We start from the raw sequence: 17,936 nt of genomic DNA, 5'->3' as shown, positions 1-17,936 counted from the left end.
AAGTGGAATGCGGGTTGAGGGTGGCAGGCCAGTGGAATGGGTTGTTGGGGCTGAAGCTGTCCAAGGATGTTGGATACTTTGTCCAGACACACTCTGAGGAACTGGTTTGTATTTGAACTTTGGTAATTTTGGAATGTTGTCCTGGGAATTGGTACCATTGTTACATGTCCTCAGAGGACTCAGAATTGTTGAAAATACTAGGGGATTCAAGCTTGTTAAATCTAGTATGGTAAGTCCTTATTTTAAGTTGCTTCATTTTAAAGTTCTGTTGTCTTCTGTCCAATTTTCCTGGTTTAAGCTGCAAATTCATTTTAGAGTTGTTTTGTGGTGTCACCCATCGTGCAGCAAGCATCCTTATGCATCCGCTCACTTGATGTAATATCTGGTCCTGTGATCAGTGCCAGCGTTAAGGATGTTCTTTGTACTGATTTCTTTTTTAATTCCGTCATCCAAAGCCAGAATTGTTCCTTTCAAGTAGGAAGTGGGATTTAAATTTTGGAGGCTCAGAGGTACCTGCTCTGGGTGAGACTTTTAAACATGAGCCAGAAACCACCAGCTGGGGCTGGTAGTGTAGCTGCTGCTGCAGAGAAAGTAAGAAAAGCCATCAGCATGGCAGTGAAACTGGACATCTTACAACTTATTGAGGCTACGTAGTTTTGAATAATTTGAATTTATAAAGAAATTATTTTGTAGTTTGGTGATTTATTTTATTTCAGCTGAATGCACAGTGCTGCATTCATGGGGTACAGTTGAGAATTGGCCATTGGAACCGAACTCCGGCTTTAACATTGATTTCTATGAGTTGTTTCATTTCAAAGTTGTAATTTCTAGGAACACAACCACAACTTAAACTGAGGACTTGTGGAAATGTTAGTCTGAAGCCTAAAGCTGAAAGTTAAAAAGCCTCATGATTTTTGGGGGCTGTTTTTCAGGTTCCTCGGATATTATGGGTGACCTGTTGGGGGCAAAAGGCAAAGACATTTTGTACATTGGTGACCACATCTTTGGTGACATCCTGAAATCGAAGAAACGGCAGGGCTGGAGAACATTCCTCGTCATCCCTGAACTTGCACAAGAGCTGCATGTCTGGACTGACAAGAACAGTAAGAACACACCACAGACTGATGAGTATTGACTGTTGTTTACATGCCTTAGATATTTTTTGGCAACCAGATGCCAGGAAGCCCTCACTCAGTGTCTGTCCCGGAGTTGAGGGGGTTGAGCTATGAAGAGAGGCTGCATAGACTGGGCTTGTACTCGTTGGAGTTTAGAAGGCTGAGGGGGGATCTTATTGAGACATATAAGATGATGAAGGGGATGGATAGGGTAGAGGTGGAGAGGTTCTTCCCGCTCAGAAGGGACAGCAGGACTAGGGGGCACAGCCTTAAGATAAGGGGGGGACAGTTTAGAACAGAGTTGAGGAGGAACTTCTTCACTCAAACGGTGGTGAATCTCTGGAATTCTCTGCCCGTTGAAGTGGTAGAGGCTACCTCGCTGAATATATTTAAGATGCGGGTAGATAGGTTTTTGGTAGGCAAGGGGATTAAGGGTTATGGGGAGAAAGCGGGAAAGTGGAACTGAGCCACTTCAGATCGGCCATGATCTTATTGAATGGCGGGGCAGGCTCGAGGGGCTAGATGACCTACTCCTGCTCCTATTTCTTATGTTCAATTTTCTTTTGTTGGGCCAGTGACCCCATGTTGGAGCTTAGGGCACTGAGCTCCCTCTCACTTCTTACCTAGACCAATACTTGTGTGCCCAAGGATCAGTATCTCACTCCCACACACTCCCCTGTATCACAGTCTGTGTGTGTTTCTGTATCACAGCAAAGTGATGTTATTAAAGATAGAAGGATGGTAGGCCAGATAGTAAAGATAGAAGGATGGTAGGAGTTGAGGGCCTGAATGCGATTATTGTCACTAGAGAGGCAGTGCTTGATAGACTAAGGGGACTGAAGGTGGACAAGTCCCCAGGACCGGATGGAATGCACCCCAGGGTTCTGAAGGAAATGGCAGAGGTGATAGTGGATGCCTTAGTGATTATTTACCAAAATTTGCTGGATTCTGGGGAAGTGCCGGAAGATTGGAAAATGGCTAATGTTACGCCGCTGTTTAAAAAAGGTAGCGGACAAAAGGCAGGGAACTATAGGCCATTAGTTTAACATCTGTAGTTGGAAAAATGCTTGAATCCGTCATCACGGAAGAAATAGCGAGGCACTTGGAAAGGAATGGTTTGATAGAGCAGACGCAGCACGGATTCGTTAAGGGGAAGTCGTGTTTGACGAATTTATTGGATTTCTATGAGGATGTGACTAGTGCAGTAGACAGAGGGGAACCGGTGGATGTGGTGTTTCTCAACTTTCAAAAGGCATTTGATAAGGTACCTCACAAAAGGTTGCTTCAGAAGGTTAGGGTGCATGGAGTTGGGGGTAAGGTATTAGCGTGGATAGAGGATTGGTTGTCTAATAGGAGGCAGAGAGTTGGTATCAATGGGTGCTATTCTGGTTGGCAGTTGGTGACTAGTGGAGTGCCGCAGGGATCAGTGCTGGGGCCTCAGCTATTTACCATTTGTATAGATGATCTGGAGGAGGGGGCTGAGTGTAGGGTGACAAAATTTGCTGATGACACGAAGATGAATGGAAAAGCAAATTGCACGGAGGGTGTGGAAAGTCTGCAGAGAAATCTGGATAGGCTGAGCGAGTGGGCAAGGACCTGGCAGATGGAGTACAATGTTAGCAAGTGTGAGGTTATCCATTTTGGCAGAAATAATTACTATTTAAAGGGCGAAAAGCTGCAGCATGCTACGGTGCAAAGGGACCTGGGGGTCCTTATGCATGAGTCGCAAAAACCCAGTCTGCAGGTGCAGCAGGTGATCAAGAAGGCGAATGGGATGCTGGCCTTTATAGCGAGGGGGATAGAATATAAAAGCAGGGAGGTCTTGCTGCAACTGTACAGGGCACTGGTGAGGCTGCAGCTGGAGTACTGTGTGCAGTTTTGGTCGCTGCACTTGTGCAAGGATATTTTGGCCTTGGAGGGAGTGCAGAGGAGGTTCACTAGGCTGATACCGGAGATGAGGGGGTTGGACTTTGAAGAGAAACTAAATAGTCTGGGTCTGTACTTGTTGGAGTTTCGAAGGATGAGGGGGGATCTTATAGAGACATATAAGATAATGAAGGGGATGGATAGGGTAGAGGTAGAGAGATTCTTCCCGCTTAGAAAGGACAGCAGGACTCGAGGGCACAGCCTCAAGATAAGGTGGGGGGGGGCAGTTTAGAACAGAGTTGAGGAGGAACTTCTTCACTCAAAGGGTGGTGAATCTCTGGAATTCTCTGCCCGTTGAAGTGGTGGAGGCTACCTTGCTAAATATATTTAAGTCACGGGTAGGTAGGTTTTTGACAGACAAGGGTATTAAGGGTTATGGGGAGAAAGCGGGAAAGTGGAACTGATCCACTTCTGATCAGCCATGATCTTATTGAATGGCGGGGCAGGCTCGAAGGGCTAGATGGCCTATTCCTGCTCCTATTTCTTATGTTCTTAAAGTGCCTTTCCTTCTTTTCCAGCTTTGTTTGAGGAGTTGCAGAGTCTGGATGTGTTTCTAGCCGAACTGTATAAGTGAGTATCAACAAGCTTTTGGTGATGAATTCAAAATAGCAGGGTAATTAAATCAGGTTACTGAAAACTTTAAGCAGCTCATTAGCTTGCATTAACTCTGAAAGTGAATAGTTACATACAATGATTGCAGGGTAGCTGAGAGATTTAGTTGAGTTTTGTGTTAGTTAACTAGACCCCTTAATTAGATTCTAGTCTGGAAGTCACTTTGGCTATCTGCTATTCTATATACAGATCACTCAAACTTTTTGCTATTAGGATTTCTTCTCCATAATTATATAATGTTAGCTCTTTGCCAATTTACTAATCTTTGTTCCTTCTGCTCAGGCACCTGGATAGCAGCAGTAATGAACGCCCGGATATCAGTGCCATTCAGAGACGGATTAAGGTGAGGCACAAGCCATCTACACTGTTTGTATAGGAGTCGGTCTCTGATTGGTAAAAGGCTTTGAAGGTTAAACTATGGGTCCATAAATTCCCAAAGACTTGGAGTATAATTAGTATCCTCAATAATTCTTTGTGCGAGTAGTTACATTGTCATCAGCCCCTCTCTCTCAGGCTCCCACTGACCCACTTTCTGCTTCGGCGTTCCATTCACACAAGCTGTACTTCCTATACACTACCCTGTCATACTCCCTCATGATTTCCAATTCACCATCCAATTATTCTCTCTCTCCCCTCCTCTCATCATTAGCTCTTGTTTATATTTCTCCATCTCTCTTGGACTATCCCATCACTATAGTTTCCCATCGCTGGCATCATCTGGTTGAATCTCTACTGTATGTTCTCTATAATGAACACTAAATTGCACACTATTGTAATTGAGATTGAACAACGTTTGGATGAATTATTTCTGTCCTGAGGTGGATTTCCACAAAGCAACCCTTTCCCATCGATTCGTGTTCAGTTTCCCTGCAGCTCTGTATTTTGCCACTCTCTCCATTCTTGGTGCCAGGTTGATTCCTGTGCTTCCACCTCCTGGACTAACATCCAATAAACTGAAAGCCCCACACTTTCAGTACTTATACAGCCAGATGTTCCATTTGACTTCTTGTTCTCTGCCCGTCTGGCTTCGGTACAGGTCTTATCACCGTTATTGCTAGCTATGGAATCTTACTATGTTAACTTTCTTATCTCTAGTGTTCTGCACAAGAATCTTCCTCATCCTCCCAGTGTTATTACTTCCTAATGGATTATGAGCACCACTTATGTACCTTGAACACTGCTCTGAACTTGGTCACTCCCACAGCCAGAGTCCCTCATTTCCCTGCCAGTGTGTGTGGTTGACTGAGTACATTACAGATCAAAGAAAGTACAGCAAGTGATTGACACTCTGCACTTTCTAGCGTGATGTTTCTGGGTGTAGTGATTTGCTGGTTGTTGAATCTGTTCCTCTTGTGCTCTGCTCTCCATAATCACATTCGTCATCGGAAATGAGCCGCTGCAGATTGTCTTGTACTAGCTTATCTTCATAATTTAAGTATTTCTGAATTAATTTTTCAGAATGATTTGTTGTTTGAATGTGACTGTTTTCCAAGAAATACTCAGTACTCTAAATGGACCTTTGAGAGATTGATTGATTATAGAATCATATAGCACAGGAGAGGTCTTTTGGCCCATTGAGTCTGCACCGACACATTAGAAACAACTGACCTTCCACCTAATCCCGTTTACCAGCACTTGGCCCGTAGCTCTGAATGTTATGATGTGCCAGGTGCCCATCCAGATACTTTTTAAAGGATGCGAAGCATCCCACCTCCACCACCCTCCCAGGCAGCGCATTCCAGACCGTCACCACCCTCTAGGTAAAAAGATTTTTCCTCACATCCCCCCCCACCCCCCCAAACCTCCTGCCCCTCACCTTGAACCGATATCCCCTCGTGATTGACCCTTCAACTAAGGGTTACAGCTACTTCGTATCCACTCTCTCCATGTCCCTCATAATCCTGTACACCTCGATCAGGTCGCCCCGTCCACCTTCTCTGCTCCAATGAAAACAACCCAAGCCTATCCAACCTCGCTTCATAACATAAATGTTCCACCCCAGGCAGCATCCTGGTGAATCTCCTCTGCATCCCCTCCAGTGCAATCACATCCTTCCTATAATATGGTGATCAGAACTACACACAGTACTCTAGCTGTGGCCTCACTAAAGTGCTATACAACTCCATCAGGACTTCCCTGCTTTTGTAATCTATATCTCAACTGATAAAAGTAGATGTCCCGTGTGCCTTTTTCACCACCCAACTAACATGTGGTCAGAGATCTGTGGACAAACGCACCAAAGTCCATTTGTTCCACAGAACTTCCTAATGTACCCTTCATTGAATATTTCCTTGTCATATTACTCCTTCCAAAGTGAACCCTTTTAAGGGTTTAATTCCACCTGCCGTTTATCTGCCCATTTGACCATTCTGTCTATATCATCTTATAGCACAAGACACTCTGCCTTACTGTTAACCACCCGTCTAATCTTTGTGTCATCCACAGATTTTCTAATCCAACCCCACCCATAGTCATCAATGTTATTTATATAAATGATGAATAAGGGGCCCAGCACAGATCCCTGTGGTACACCACTGGACACTGGCTTCTACTCATGAAAGCAGCCTTCTGTTATTAGCCTCTGTCTCCTACAACTGAGCCAATTTTGAAACCATTTTATCAAATTACCCTGTATCCCATGTGTATTTACCTTAGAACATAGAACACTACAGCACAAACAGGCCCTTTGGCCCACAAGTTGCACCGATCACATCTATACCTACCAAGCCATAGAACTATCTGTAACTCCCAATCCCGTTAGATCCCATATACTCATCCAGAAGTCTTTTAAAAGACCCCAGTGAGTTCGCCTCTACCACCACTGACGGCAGCCGATTCCACTCACCACCCTCTGAGTGAAAAACTTTCCCCTGACATCTCCTCTGTACCTGCTCCCCAGCACCTTAAACCTGTGTCCTCTCGTAGCGACCATTTCAGCCCTGGGAAATAGCCTCCGAGAATCCACCCTATCTATTCCTCTCAACATTTTATAAACCTCTATCAGGTCGCCTTTCAACCTTCGTCTCTCCAGGGAGAAGAGACCTAGCTCCCTCAACCTATCTTCATAAGGCATGCCTCCCAATCCAGGCAACATCCTTGTAAATCTCCTCTGCATCTTTTCAATAGCTTCCACATCCTTCCTGTAGTGAGGTGACCAGAACTGCGCACAGTACTCCAAGTGAGGTCTGACAAGGGTCCTATAAAGTTGTAGCATTACCTCCCAACTCCTAAACTCAGTCCTTCGATTAATGAAGGCCAGTACATCATACGCCTTCTTGACCACATCCTCCACCTGCGAGGCCGATTTAAGAATCCTATGGACCCGGACCCCAAAATCCTTCTGCTCTTCAACCCAGCTAAGACTCCTACCCTTGAAATTGTACTCCTGCATCCCGTTGGTCCTGCCAAAATGGACCACTACACATTTATCCGCGTTGAAGTCCATCTGCCACTTCTCCTTCTTTACAAGTCTCCCATGTGGGACCTTGTCAAAGGCTTTGCTGAAATCCATATAAACTACATCAACTGCACTACCCTTGTCTACACACTTGTCCTCAAAAAATTCAATCAAATTTGTTAGAACAATGAGAACAAAGAACAATACAGCACAGGAAACTGGCCCTTCGGCCCTCCAGGCCTGCGCCGCTCATTGGTCCAACAAGACATTCTTCTGTATCACTCCGTTCCCAGTCTGTTCATGTGACTATCCAGATAAGTATTAAATGATCCCAGCGTGTCTGCCTCCACCACCCTGCTTGGCAGTGCATTCCAGGCCCCCACCACCCTCTGTGTAAAATACATCCCTCTGATATCTGAGTCAAACCTCGCCCCCTTCACCTTGAACCTGTGACCCCTCATGTTTGTCACCTCCGACCTGGGGAAAAAAGCTTCCCACTGTTCACCTTATCCACACCCCTCATAATTTTACACACCTCTATTAGGTCTCCCCTCATTCTCTTGCCAGTTTACCCAATCTCTCCTCATAGCTATATCCCACCATACCAGGCAACATCCTGGTAAACCTTCTCTGCACTCTCTCTAAAGCCTCCATGTCCTTCTGGTAGTGCGGCAACCAGAACTGGACACAGCACTCCAAATGTGGCCTAACCAACGTTCTATACAGCTGTAACATCAGATGCCAATTTTTATACTCTATACCCTGTCCTATAAAGGCAAGCATACCATGTGCCTTCTTCACCACCTTCTCCATCTGTGCTGCCACCTTGAAGGATCTGTGGACTTGCACCCCCAGGTCCCTCTGTGCGTCTGTACTTTTGATGGTTCTGCCATTTATTGTATAGCTCCCCGCTACATTAGTCCTACCAAAATGCATCACTTTACATTTACATTACAGCGCAGAACAGGCCCTTCGGCCTTTATCTGGATTAAATTCCATCTGCCATTTCTCTGCCCAGTTTTCCTGCTGTATTCTCTGACAATGTTCATCGCTATCCGCAAGTCCAGCCACCTTTGTGTCATCTGCAATATTACTGATCACACCAGTTACACCTTCTTCCAAATCATTTATATATATCACAAATAGTAGAGGTCCTAGTACAGAGCCCTGCGGAACACCACTGGTCACAGACCTCCAGCTGGAAAAAGACCCTTCCACTGCTACCCTCTATCTTCTATGGCAAAGCCAGTTCTCCACCCATCTAGCCACCTCTCCTTTTATCCCATGAGATTTAACCTTTTGTACCAACCTGCCATGAGGGACTTTGTCAAACGCTTTACTAAAATCCATATAGATGACATCCACGGCTCTATCCTCGTCAACCGTTTTTGTCAGCTCCTCAAAAAACTCCACCACATTTGTGAGGCATGACCTTCCTCTTACAAAAACCATGCTGTCACTAATGAGATTATTCTGTTCTAAATGTGCATATATCCTATCTCTAAGAATCCTCTCCAAAGGCAAGCTTAGGCATGATCTCCCTCTGACAAAGCCATGCTGACTATTCCTGATCAAGCTTTGCCTTTCCAAGTGGAGATAGATACTTTCCTTCAGAAGTTTCTCTAATAGTTTCTCTACCACTGACGTGAGACTCACTGGTCTGTAGTTCCCCGGTTTATCTCTACAACCCTTCTTAAATAGCGGAACTACATTATCTGTTCTCCAGTCATCTGGCACTTCCCTCGTGGCTAGAGAGGAGTTGAAAATTTGGGTCAGAACCCCTGCAATCTCCTCCCTTGTCTTCCACAGCAACCTAGGGCACAATTCATCTGGACCTGGAGATTTATCCATTTTTAAGATTACTACACCTTGTCCTTCCCCTTTCAATTTGCTCAAGAACCTCACAGTCTCTCTGCCTGAATTCCACACCATCGTCCTTATTCTCTTGGGTGAAGATGGATGTGAAGTATTCATTCAACACTCTACCAATGTCCTCTACCTCTACCCACAGATTGCCCCCTTGTTCCCTGATAGGCCCTACTCTTTTCCTGGTTATCCTCTTCCCATTGATATACTTACAGAACATCTTATGATTTTCCCTACTTTTACCAGCCGGAGCTTTCTCATAACCCCTCATTGCATTCCCGAATGCTTTCTTAAGCTCCATCCTGCACTTTCTATACCTCACTCATGCCTCCACTGATTTACTCCCTTATACTTTTTAAAAGCCTTTCTTTTCCTTCTCATTGCATACTAAATATCTCTGATCATCTGTGGTTTTCTGGGCTTGTTACTCCCACCTATCACCCTAGAGGGAACATGCTGGGCTTGCACCCTCCCCATTTCCTTTTTGAATCCCCCCCACTGCTGTTTTGTAGATTTTCCCATTAGTAGCTGTTCCCAGTTTACCTTGACCAGATTCTGTCGTCTTTTACTAAAATCTGCTCTCCCCTAATCCAAAACTTTGTTTTGCAGCTTGGCTATTTCCTTGTCCATACCAAGCTTAAATTGTACCATGTTGTGATCGCTATTGCTAAAATCCTCCCCCACCAATCACCTGTTTGGCTTCATTCCCCAGAATCAGGTCCAGCACAGCTCCTTCCCTTGTTGGACCCTCCACATATTGATATAAAAAGTTCTCCTGTACACATTTCAAGAAATTTAGTCCATCCAAGCCCTTAACACTATGTATCTCAGTTAATGTTGAAATCACTTTTATATAATAACCTTATTATTGTTTTTACACATCTCCACAAACTGAGCACAGATCAGGGTCTATAATAAGCACCTAACAATGTGGCTGCACCTTTTTTATTCCTAAACTCTACCCACAAAGCTTCATTTGATGCCCACTTCAAGATATCATTCTCTCCTTACTGCAGTAACTGAGTCCTTACTGATAATGCAATACTTCCTCCTCATTTATCTCCTCCTGTCTTGCCTGAAGTTTCTATATCCCAGAATATTGAGTTGCCAATCATGTCCTTCTATCAACAATGTTTCGTGGCTACCATATCGCACGTGTATTAATCATTGTCCTCTACACATCCATTTTACCTGTGAGACACCTGGCATTAAAATAGAGGCTATCTGCCCTGGCCTTACACCCTTGAAACTTAATACAGCTGCACTCCCTCTGACTTGTTGTATGATTTTGTGCCCATATTCTGCTAAGTCTGTACCCCTTTCCCTTACCAAATTAGTTTAAATTCATCTTAACAGCACTAGCAAAATGTCTCGCAAGCATGTTAGTCCCGTTCTAAATCAGTTTTGGTTGATATTGAAAGAGATGAAAGGTTGATGTTGAGCATATTGTACCAGTCAATGAGCTTTTATATTATCCAGACTGGGGTCTCACCTTCTGGTCACTGTTTCAGGTTGTGATTGGTAATGGAGGTTCCCAGTACTGCTGAGCAAATGCAAACCAGAGGGCTCTGAACAAAGCTTGCTCAAACTCCAATCTCTCTTTAATTCCCCTCCTTTCCCCAATGTTGTACTTTTCTTGTTTCTTCTATCTTTTGCCCTTGCTTTGAACACTGCACCATACCTGACCTCTGAAGATTGATTTTAAGGTTTTTTTTTCACGCCTCTGTACTTTTCCTCTTTGTAGAAAGTCACTCACGACATGGACATGTGCTATGGGATGATGGGGAGCCTTTTCCGCAGTGGCTCCCGTCAGACACTTTTTGCCAGTCAGGTGATGCGTTATGCCGATCTATATGCAGCATCCTTCATTAATCTCCTGTACTACCCCTTCAGTTACCTCTTCCGTGCTGCCCATGTCTTGGTGAGTATTTGAGATCTGCTCAGAATTTGGTTTGTTCTCCCTGCAGACTTGTCATATTTTCTAAAGACATGCTTCCTACACAGCTCAATGTTAGATGCGCTGCCCAGTGCAGTATTGAACCATTCAGACTTGGGCCGATGCTGCTAATCTCAGTCAAACTGGTAATGGAAATAGCACTTGCTGTCAGTGATCTGGGCTGAGAAGGAGGAGAATCAGCAGGATTCTTATTCCTAAGAACTATCCGGCAAGAGAGCAGCACAGTAGCAGAGTGTTTAACATTGCTTCCTCACAGCGCCAAGGACCCGGGTTCGATTCCCGACTTGGGTCACTGTCTGTGTGAAGTTTGCATGTTCTCCCCGTGTCTGTGTAGATTTCCTCTGGGTGCTGTGGTTTCCTCTGATAGTCATAATGTGGAGATGCCGGTGTTGGCCTGGGGTAAACACAGTAAGAAGTCTGACAACACCAGGTTTACCAGAGACTATCAAATACATCGGTTGGACTTAAACCTGGTGTTGTCAGACTTCTTACTGTGTTCTTTTGATAGTCCAGAGATGTGCAGGTTAGATTGATTGGCTATGTTAAATTGCCCCTTACTGCCAGGAAGACTAGGTGGTAAAAGAGGGGGAGGTGTTGCAAAGTTAGTCAGGACAGTATTATGGTGGCAGAAAGAACGTTTGATGAGGACTCATCTACTGAAGTAGTAGGGGTTGAGGTTAGAAACAGGAAAGGAGAGGTTCCCCTGTTGGGAATTTTCTATAGGCCTCTGAAAAGTTCCAGAGATGTAGAGGAAAGGATTGCAAATGTGATTCTGGATAGGAGTGAAAGTAACAGGATAGTTGATCTGGGGAATTTTAACATTACAAATATTGATTCGAAAAGCTATAGTTCGAGTAATTTAGATGGGTCAGATTTTGTCCAGTGTGTGCATGAGGGTTTCCTGACATAGTATGTAAATAGTCCAACAAGAGACAAAGAACAACACAGCACGGGAAACAGGCCCTTTGGCCCAACGAGCCCGCGCTGCCATTATAACATTAAGATGAAGTTACATTGGATTTGGTATTGGGTAATGAACCAGGCCAGGTGTTAGATTTGGACATAGGTGAACACTTTGGTGATAGTGACCACAATTCAGTTACATTTACATTAGCGATGGAAAGGGATAGGTATATACCGCAGGGCAAAAGTTAAAGCTGGGGGAAAGGAAATTATGATGCGATTAGGCGCGATTTAGGATGCATTGGATGTGGAAGGAAACTACAGGGGATGGGCCCAATTGAAATGTGGAGCTTGTTCAAGGAATAGTTACTGTGTGTCCTTGATAAATATGTACCTGTGAGGCAGGGAGGAAGTGGTCAAGTGAGGGAACCGTGGTTTACGAAAGAAGTTGAATCTCTGGTGAAGAGGAAGAAGGAGACTTCTGTCAAGATGAGAAGTGAAGACTCAGTTAGAGCGCTTGAGAGTTACAAGTTAGCCAGGAAGGGCCTAAAGAGAGAGCTAAGAAGAGCCAGGAATAAAAGAATGACTAAGGTAAGATTAGGGCCAGTCAAGGACAGTAGTGGGAAGATGTGCCTGGAGTCTGAAGAGATAGGAGAGTTGCTAAATGAATATTTTTCATCAGTATTCATACAGGAAAAAGACAAGGAGGAGAATACTGAGATACAGGCTATTAGACTAGACGGGATTGAAGTTCAGAGGGTTAAGGTTAGTAATTCTGGAAAGTATGAAACTAGCTAAGTCCCCTGGGCTGGATGGGATTTATCCTAGGATTCTCTGGGAGGCTAGGGAGGAGATTGCAGAGGCTTTAGCTTTGATCTTTAGGTCATCATTGTCTACAGGAATAGTGCCAGAAGACTGAAGGATAGCAAATGTTGTCCCCTTGTTCAAGAAGGGGAGTAGAGACAACCCTGTAATTATAGACCAGTGAGACGTCTGTTGTTGGCAAAGTTTTGGAAAGGATTATAAGAGATAGGATTTATAATCATCTAGAAAGGAATAATTTGATTAGGGATAGTTAGCACGGTTTTGTGAAGGGTAGGTCTTGCCTCACAAACCTTATTGAGTTCTTTGAGAAGGTGACCAAAGAGGTGGATGAGGGTAAAGCAGTTGATGTGGTGTATATGGATTTCAGTAAAGCGTTTGATAAGGTTCCCCATGGTAAGCTATTGCAGAAGATACGGACGCATGGGATTGAGGGTGATTTAGCGATTTGGATCAGAAATTGGCTAGCTGTAAGAAGACAGAGGGTGGTGGCTGATGGGAAATGTTCATCCTGGAGTTCAGTTACTAGTGGTGTACCATAAGGATCTGTTTTGGGGCCACTGATGTTTGTCATTTTTATAAATGACCTGGATGAGGACATAGAAGGATGGGTTAGTAAATTTGCGGATGACACTAAAGTTGGTGGAGCTGTGGACAGTGCGGAAGGACGTTGCAGGTTACAGAGGGACACAGATAAGCTGCAGAGCTGTGCTGAGAGGTGGCAAATGGAGTTTAATGTGGAAAAGTGTGAAGTGATTCACTTTGGAAGGAGTAACAAGAATAGAGTACTGGGCTAATGGTGAGTTACTTAGTCGTGTGGATGAGCAGAGAGACCTTGGTATCCATGTGCATAGATCCCTGAAAGTTGGCACCCAGGTTGATAAGGTTGTTAAGAAGGCATACAGTGTGTTAGCTTTTACTGGTAGAGGGATTGAGTTTCAGAGCCATTAGGGCATGTTGCAGCTGTACAAAATTCTGGTGCGGCTGCACTTGGAGTATTGTGTACAGTTCTAGTCGCCGCATTATAGGAAGGATGTGGAAGCATCGGAAAGCGTGCAGAGATTTACCAGATGTTGCCTGGTATGGTGGGAAGGTCTTATGAGGAAAGGCTGAGGGACTTGTTTTCATTAGAGAGAAGAAGGTTAAGAGGTAACTTTTGAGGCATATAAGGTGACCAGAGGATTAGATACGGTGGACAGTGAGAGCCTTTTTCGTTGATGGAGATGTTTGTAATATATATAAATGATTTGGAAGAAGATGTAGCTGGTGTGATCAGTAAGTTTGCAGACAACACAAAGATTGCTGGAATTGTGGATAGTGATGAACATTGTCAGAGAATACAGCAGGATATAGAAAGGCTGGAAAATTGGGCAGAGAAATGACAGATGGAATTTAATCCAGATAAATGTGAAGTTATGCATTTCGGTAGGTCTAATGTAGGGAGGAACTATACAATAAATGGCAGAACCATCAGGAGTGTAGACACTGAAGGACCTGGGTGTGCAAGTCCACAGATCCCTAAAGGTGGCAGCACAGGTGGAGAAAGCGGTGAAGAAGGCATATGGCATACTTGCCTTTATTGGACGGGGCATAGCGTATAAAAATTGGCATATAATGTTACAGCTGCATAGAATGTTGGTTAGGCCACATTTGGAATACTGTGTCCAGTTCTGGTCACTACACTACCAGAAGGACATGGAGGCTTTAGAGCGAGTACAGAAAAGGTTTACCAGGATGTTGCCTGGTATGGAGGGTCTTAGCTATGAGGAGAGATTGGGCAAACTGGGGTTGTTCTCCCTGGAAAGATGGAGGATGAGGGGTGACCTGATAGAGGTGTATAAAATTGTGAAGGGCATAGATAGGGTGAACAGTGGGAAACTTTTTCCCAGGTCAGAGGTGACAAACACAAAGGGTCACAAGCTCAAAGTTAAGGGGGCAAGGTTCAACACAGATGTCAGGGGGACGTATTTTACATAGAGGGTGGTGGGGGCCTGGAATGCGCTGCTAAGCAAGGTAGTTGAGGCGGACACGCTGGGATCGTTTAAGACAAATCTAGATTGCCACATGAACAGACTGGAAATAGAAGGATACAAACGAATGGTCTAGTTGGGTGCAGGAGGGCTGAAGGGCCTGTTCCTGTGCTGTACTGTTCTTTGAGATGGCGAGCACAAGGGGACATAGCTTTAAATTGAGAGGTAATAGATATTGGACAGATGTCAGAGGTAGGTTCTTTACTTGGAGAGTAGTAAAGGCATGGAATGCCCTGCCTGCAACAGTTGTGGACTTGCCAACATTAAGGGCATTTAAATGGTCATTGGATAAACAATGGATGATATTGGAATAGTGTAAGTTAGATGGGCTTTAGATTGTTTTCAAAGGTCGGTGCAACAGTGAGGGCCGATGGGCCTGTAATGTTCTATGATGTAGCTGGGGTAAATGCATGGAGTTATGAGATTGGGCATGGATGGGATTGTGGTTGGTACAGAATCGCCGAAGGGCCTCCTTCTGTACTGTAGGATTCTATGAAATTGTGGGCTAGGATAGGATCGGGTTCAAATATAATATCCTCCACAGCTAAGTGGAGTGTACATGAAGAATAATGAGCTGGTTGAGATTGAATTATTGCCAGTACGTATTGTATAGTAAGGTACCAAGTACTGATGCACTTTGATTGGAGGATACTTACTTCACTGGTAGTTTGTTTTGTTGGGGTATGGAATCCTCTTTATTTCAGGTATGGTTAGATCAAGACAATACCTGCTCTCTACCCTAACGGTGCAGTTTCTACCCCAGTATACACCTTCCTCCACTACTCACTGCCCCAGAACATTAATCCATTTAATTCATCAACCATTCATTGAAATCTGTGCTATTATGAATCTAATACGAAGTTGCATGCAGTTTTGTGCAGTAGGATTGAGGTTAAGATCACTTCAAGGAAGAATCCAACAATAACCTGAGTGGTGACTTGCCATGTCAGCTTTGGTTGATGTTGAGCATATTGTAGCAGTCAATGAGCTTTTATATTATCCAGACTGGGGGTCTCACCTTCTGGTCACTGTTTCAGGTTGTGATTGGTAATGGAGGTTCCCAGTACTGCTGAGCAAATGCAAACCAGAGGGTTCTGAACAAAGCTCGCTCAAACTCCAATCTCTCTTTAATTCCCCTCCTTTCCCCCAGTGTTGTGCTTTTTTTTGTTTCTTCTATCTTTGCCCTTGCTTTGTACATTGCACCATACTTGACCTCATTTTCCCTGTTTTTCTATTATGCACTGTCTGATCTCTTTTGCACACACTCTCCTCTTGAGCTTTCCTCCTGGCTGTTCCCTGAACTGCACTTTTGTTCTTTAGATGCCTCATGAATCGACTGTGGAGCACAGCCATGTTGATATCAATGATGTTGAGTCTCCAATGGCAACTCGCAACCGCTCAACAAGCTCGATGGATATCAAAGACACTGAATACAAACGACATCATCTGACCCGGTCAATTAGTGAGATCAAACCCCCCAATCTTTTCCCTCAAACTCCACAAGAAATTACACACTGCCATGATGAAGATGATGATGAAGAGGAGGAGGAGGAGGAGGAAGAATAACAAGAAAATGAAGCTCCTAATCCTACCCCCATCACATGAAAGTGAGAATCAGTTTAAAATGTGTACGGTTGAAGATTAGTGATCTGGTTCAGAGTGGAGAGACTATTGTGAAATACTCAACAGATTCCAAAGGACAGGATTTGGTTTAGTCCTGTAAATTTGTGAAAAGAGCAAAATCTTGAAACTTTTCCCTTTTTTTGTGATTTATGCAAATAAATTTTAATCATATTTGCATTGAATACAAGAAATTATGGACATTGAAGACTCAGCTGAATAAAGTGTTACATCTGGGACGGTGTTGGATGTTTCACTAAAGATTTGAAAGTGAAGCGAGTGCAGAATTCAGCCTGTGATTCCTCTCCATTTTTGTCTTAACGCAGCCCGAGATTCTGACAGCACCAGCAACAAGTTGTCTTTCAAGCTCCTCTTTTCCTGAGTTTTTCATGGATCCGTCCTTTGATTCTGATATGCTTTACTTTCATATTTTTATCAGCTTGGAGGCTCATCCCAAGCTATGGAATTTGAATGTGTGCAAGATAGGACCTCAATCAGGGAAATTTATGCATTCATTTTCATCAAAGCACAAACTTTGCTTCCACAGCAACCTCTTGAGTCCAGGGTGTGCAGAGGGGAAAGGGCTTGAAAAATGAGCTCTTGGTGAAGTTGCCTTTGTTGTACAAAAGGTGAATGGGTGGTGAGTGTTTATATGTCTTGTTATTTGTCTTTTCAATACAAGGCTGTAAGAGTTGCCACATCCACAACAGGGATATAAAGGGGAATGGGGCCATAATTCTTTATAAAATCACTGTGCAAGTGCAATTTATATTTTGGTAATTTTATTCTGCCTACTTTTCCCAGTTGAGATTTTGAAACAAAAAACAATACAGCACAGGAACAGGCCCTTTGGCCTGCCCAAGCCTGCACCGATCATGTGTTCCTAACTAGGCCATCCATCCGTTTGTATCCCTCTATTCCCAGTCTGTTCATGTGGCTATCTAGATAAGTCTTAAATGATCCTAGCATGTCTGCCTCAACCACCTTGCTTGGTAGTGTATTCCAGGCCCCACCACCCTCTGTGTGTAAAATACATTCCCCACATATCTGTATTGAACCTTGCCCCCCCCTTACCTTGAACTTGTGACCCCTTGTGTTTGTCATTTCCTACCTGGGAAAAAGCTTCCAATATTCACCCTATCTATGCCCTTCATAATTTTATAAACTTCTGTCTTTCCAGGGAGAACAACCCTAGTTTCCTCAATCTCACCTCATGGCCAATACTCTCCATACCAGGCAACATCCTGGTAAACTTTTTCTGCACTCTCCCCAAAGCCTCCACGTCCAGGCTCTGATCTGTGAATGGATACGAGGAAATCAGAGTGCAGCTTCCCCACAGTGGCTTGGATCAAAAACCAATCAGGTGCAGTACTAGCAATTTCTGTTAGTTGGATCCCTGATGTGGAAAATTAAAAAAAAATCATAATTGTAGTGATGGGGAGAGTAGAAGGAGCTTTACTCTGTATTTAACCTATGCTTTATCTGCCCTGGGAGTGTTTAACATAACAAAGTACATTTAATATGATACCATCCAGGACAAAGCAGCTTATTGGATTGGTATCTCAGCTGCCACTTTTAACTATTTAATCCATTCACCACCAGTGTAGTGTGGCAACAGTGAGTAACAGCTACAAGAGGCACTGTAGCAACTCACTAAGCCTCTTTCAGAAATATCTTCCAAATCCACA

General features: G+C 44.0%; 1 protein-coding gene across 2 annotated transcripts in view; it reads left to right on the top strand.

Moving 5' to 3' along the window:
- nt5c2a (5'-nucleotidase, cytosolic IIa) overlaps nucleotides 1–17,076 on the top strand; it is a 140,893-nt gene extending 123,817 nt beyond the window's left edge. For both annotated transcript variants that reach the window (XM_080206010.1, XM_080206011.1), the window contains 5 exons: nucleotides 933–1,103; nucleotides 3,560–3,611; nucleotides 3,936–3,996; nucleotides 10,661–10,837; nucleotides 15,949–17,076. In XM_080206010.1, the coding sequence (XP_080062136.1) occupies nucleotides 933–1,103; nucleotides 3,560–3,611; nucleotides 3,936–3,996; nucleotides 10,661–10,837; nucleotides 15,949–16,194 (707 nt within the window). In that variant the 3' untranslated portion in view covers nucleotides 16,195–17,076. The remainder of the gene's footprint in view (nucleotides 1–932; nucleotides 1,104–3,559; nucleotides 3,612–3,935; nucleotides 3,997–10,660; nucleotides 10,838–15,948) is intronic.
- The last annotated feature ends 860 nt before the right edge of the window (nucleotides 17,077–17,936 follow it).

This window comes from Carcharhinus amblyrhynchos, chromosome 17 (genome assembly GCF_965287045.1).
Source record: "Carcharhinus amblyrhynchos chromosome 17, sCarAmb.v2.hapA, whole genome shotgun sequence".
Lineage (NCBI taxonomy): Eukaryota > Metazoa > Chordata > Chondrichthyes > Carcharhiniformes > Carcharhinidae > Carcharhinus > Carcharhinus amblyrhynchos.
The sequence above is the reverse complement of the archived record's forward strand: the minus strand, read 5'-3'. Positions and strand labels throughout refer to the sequence as shown.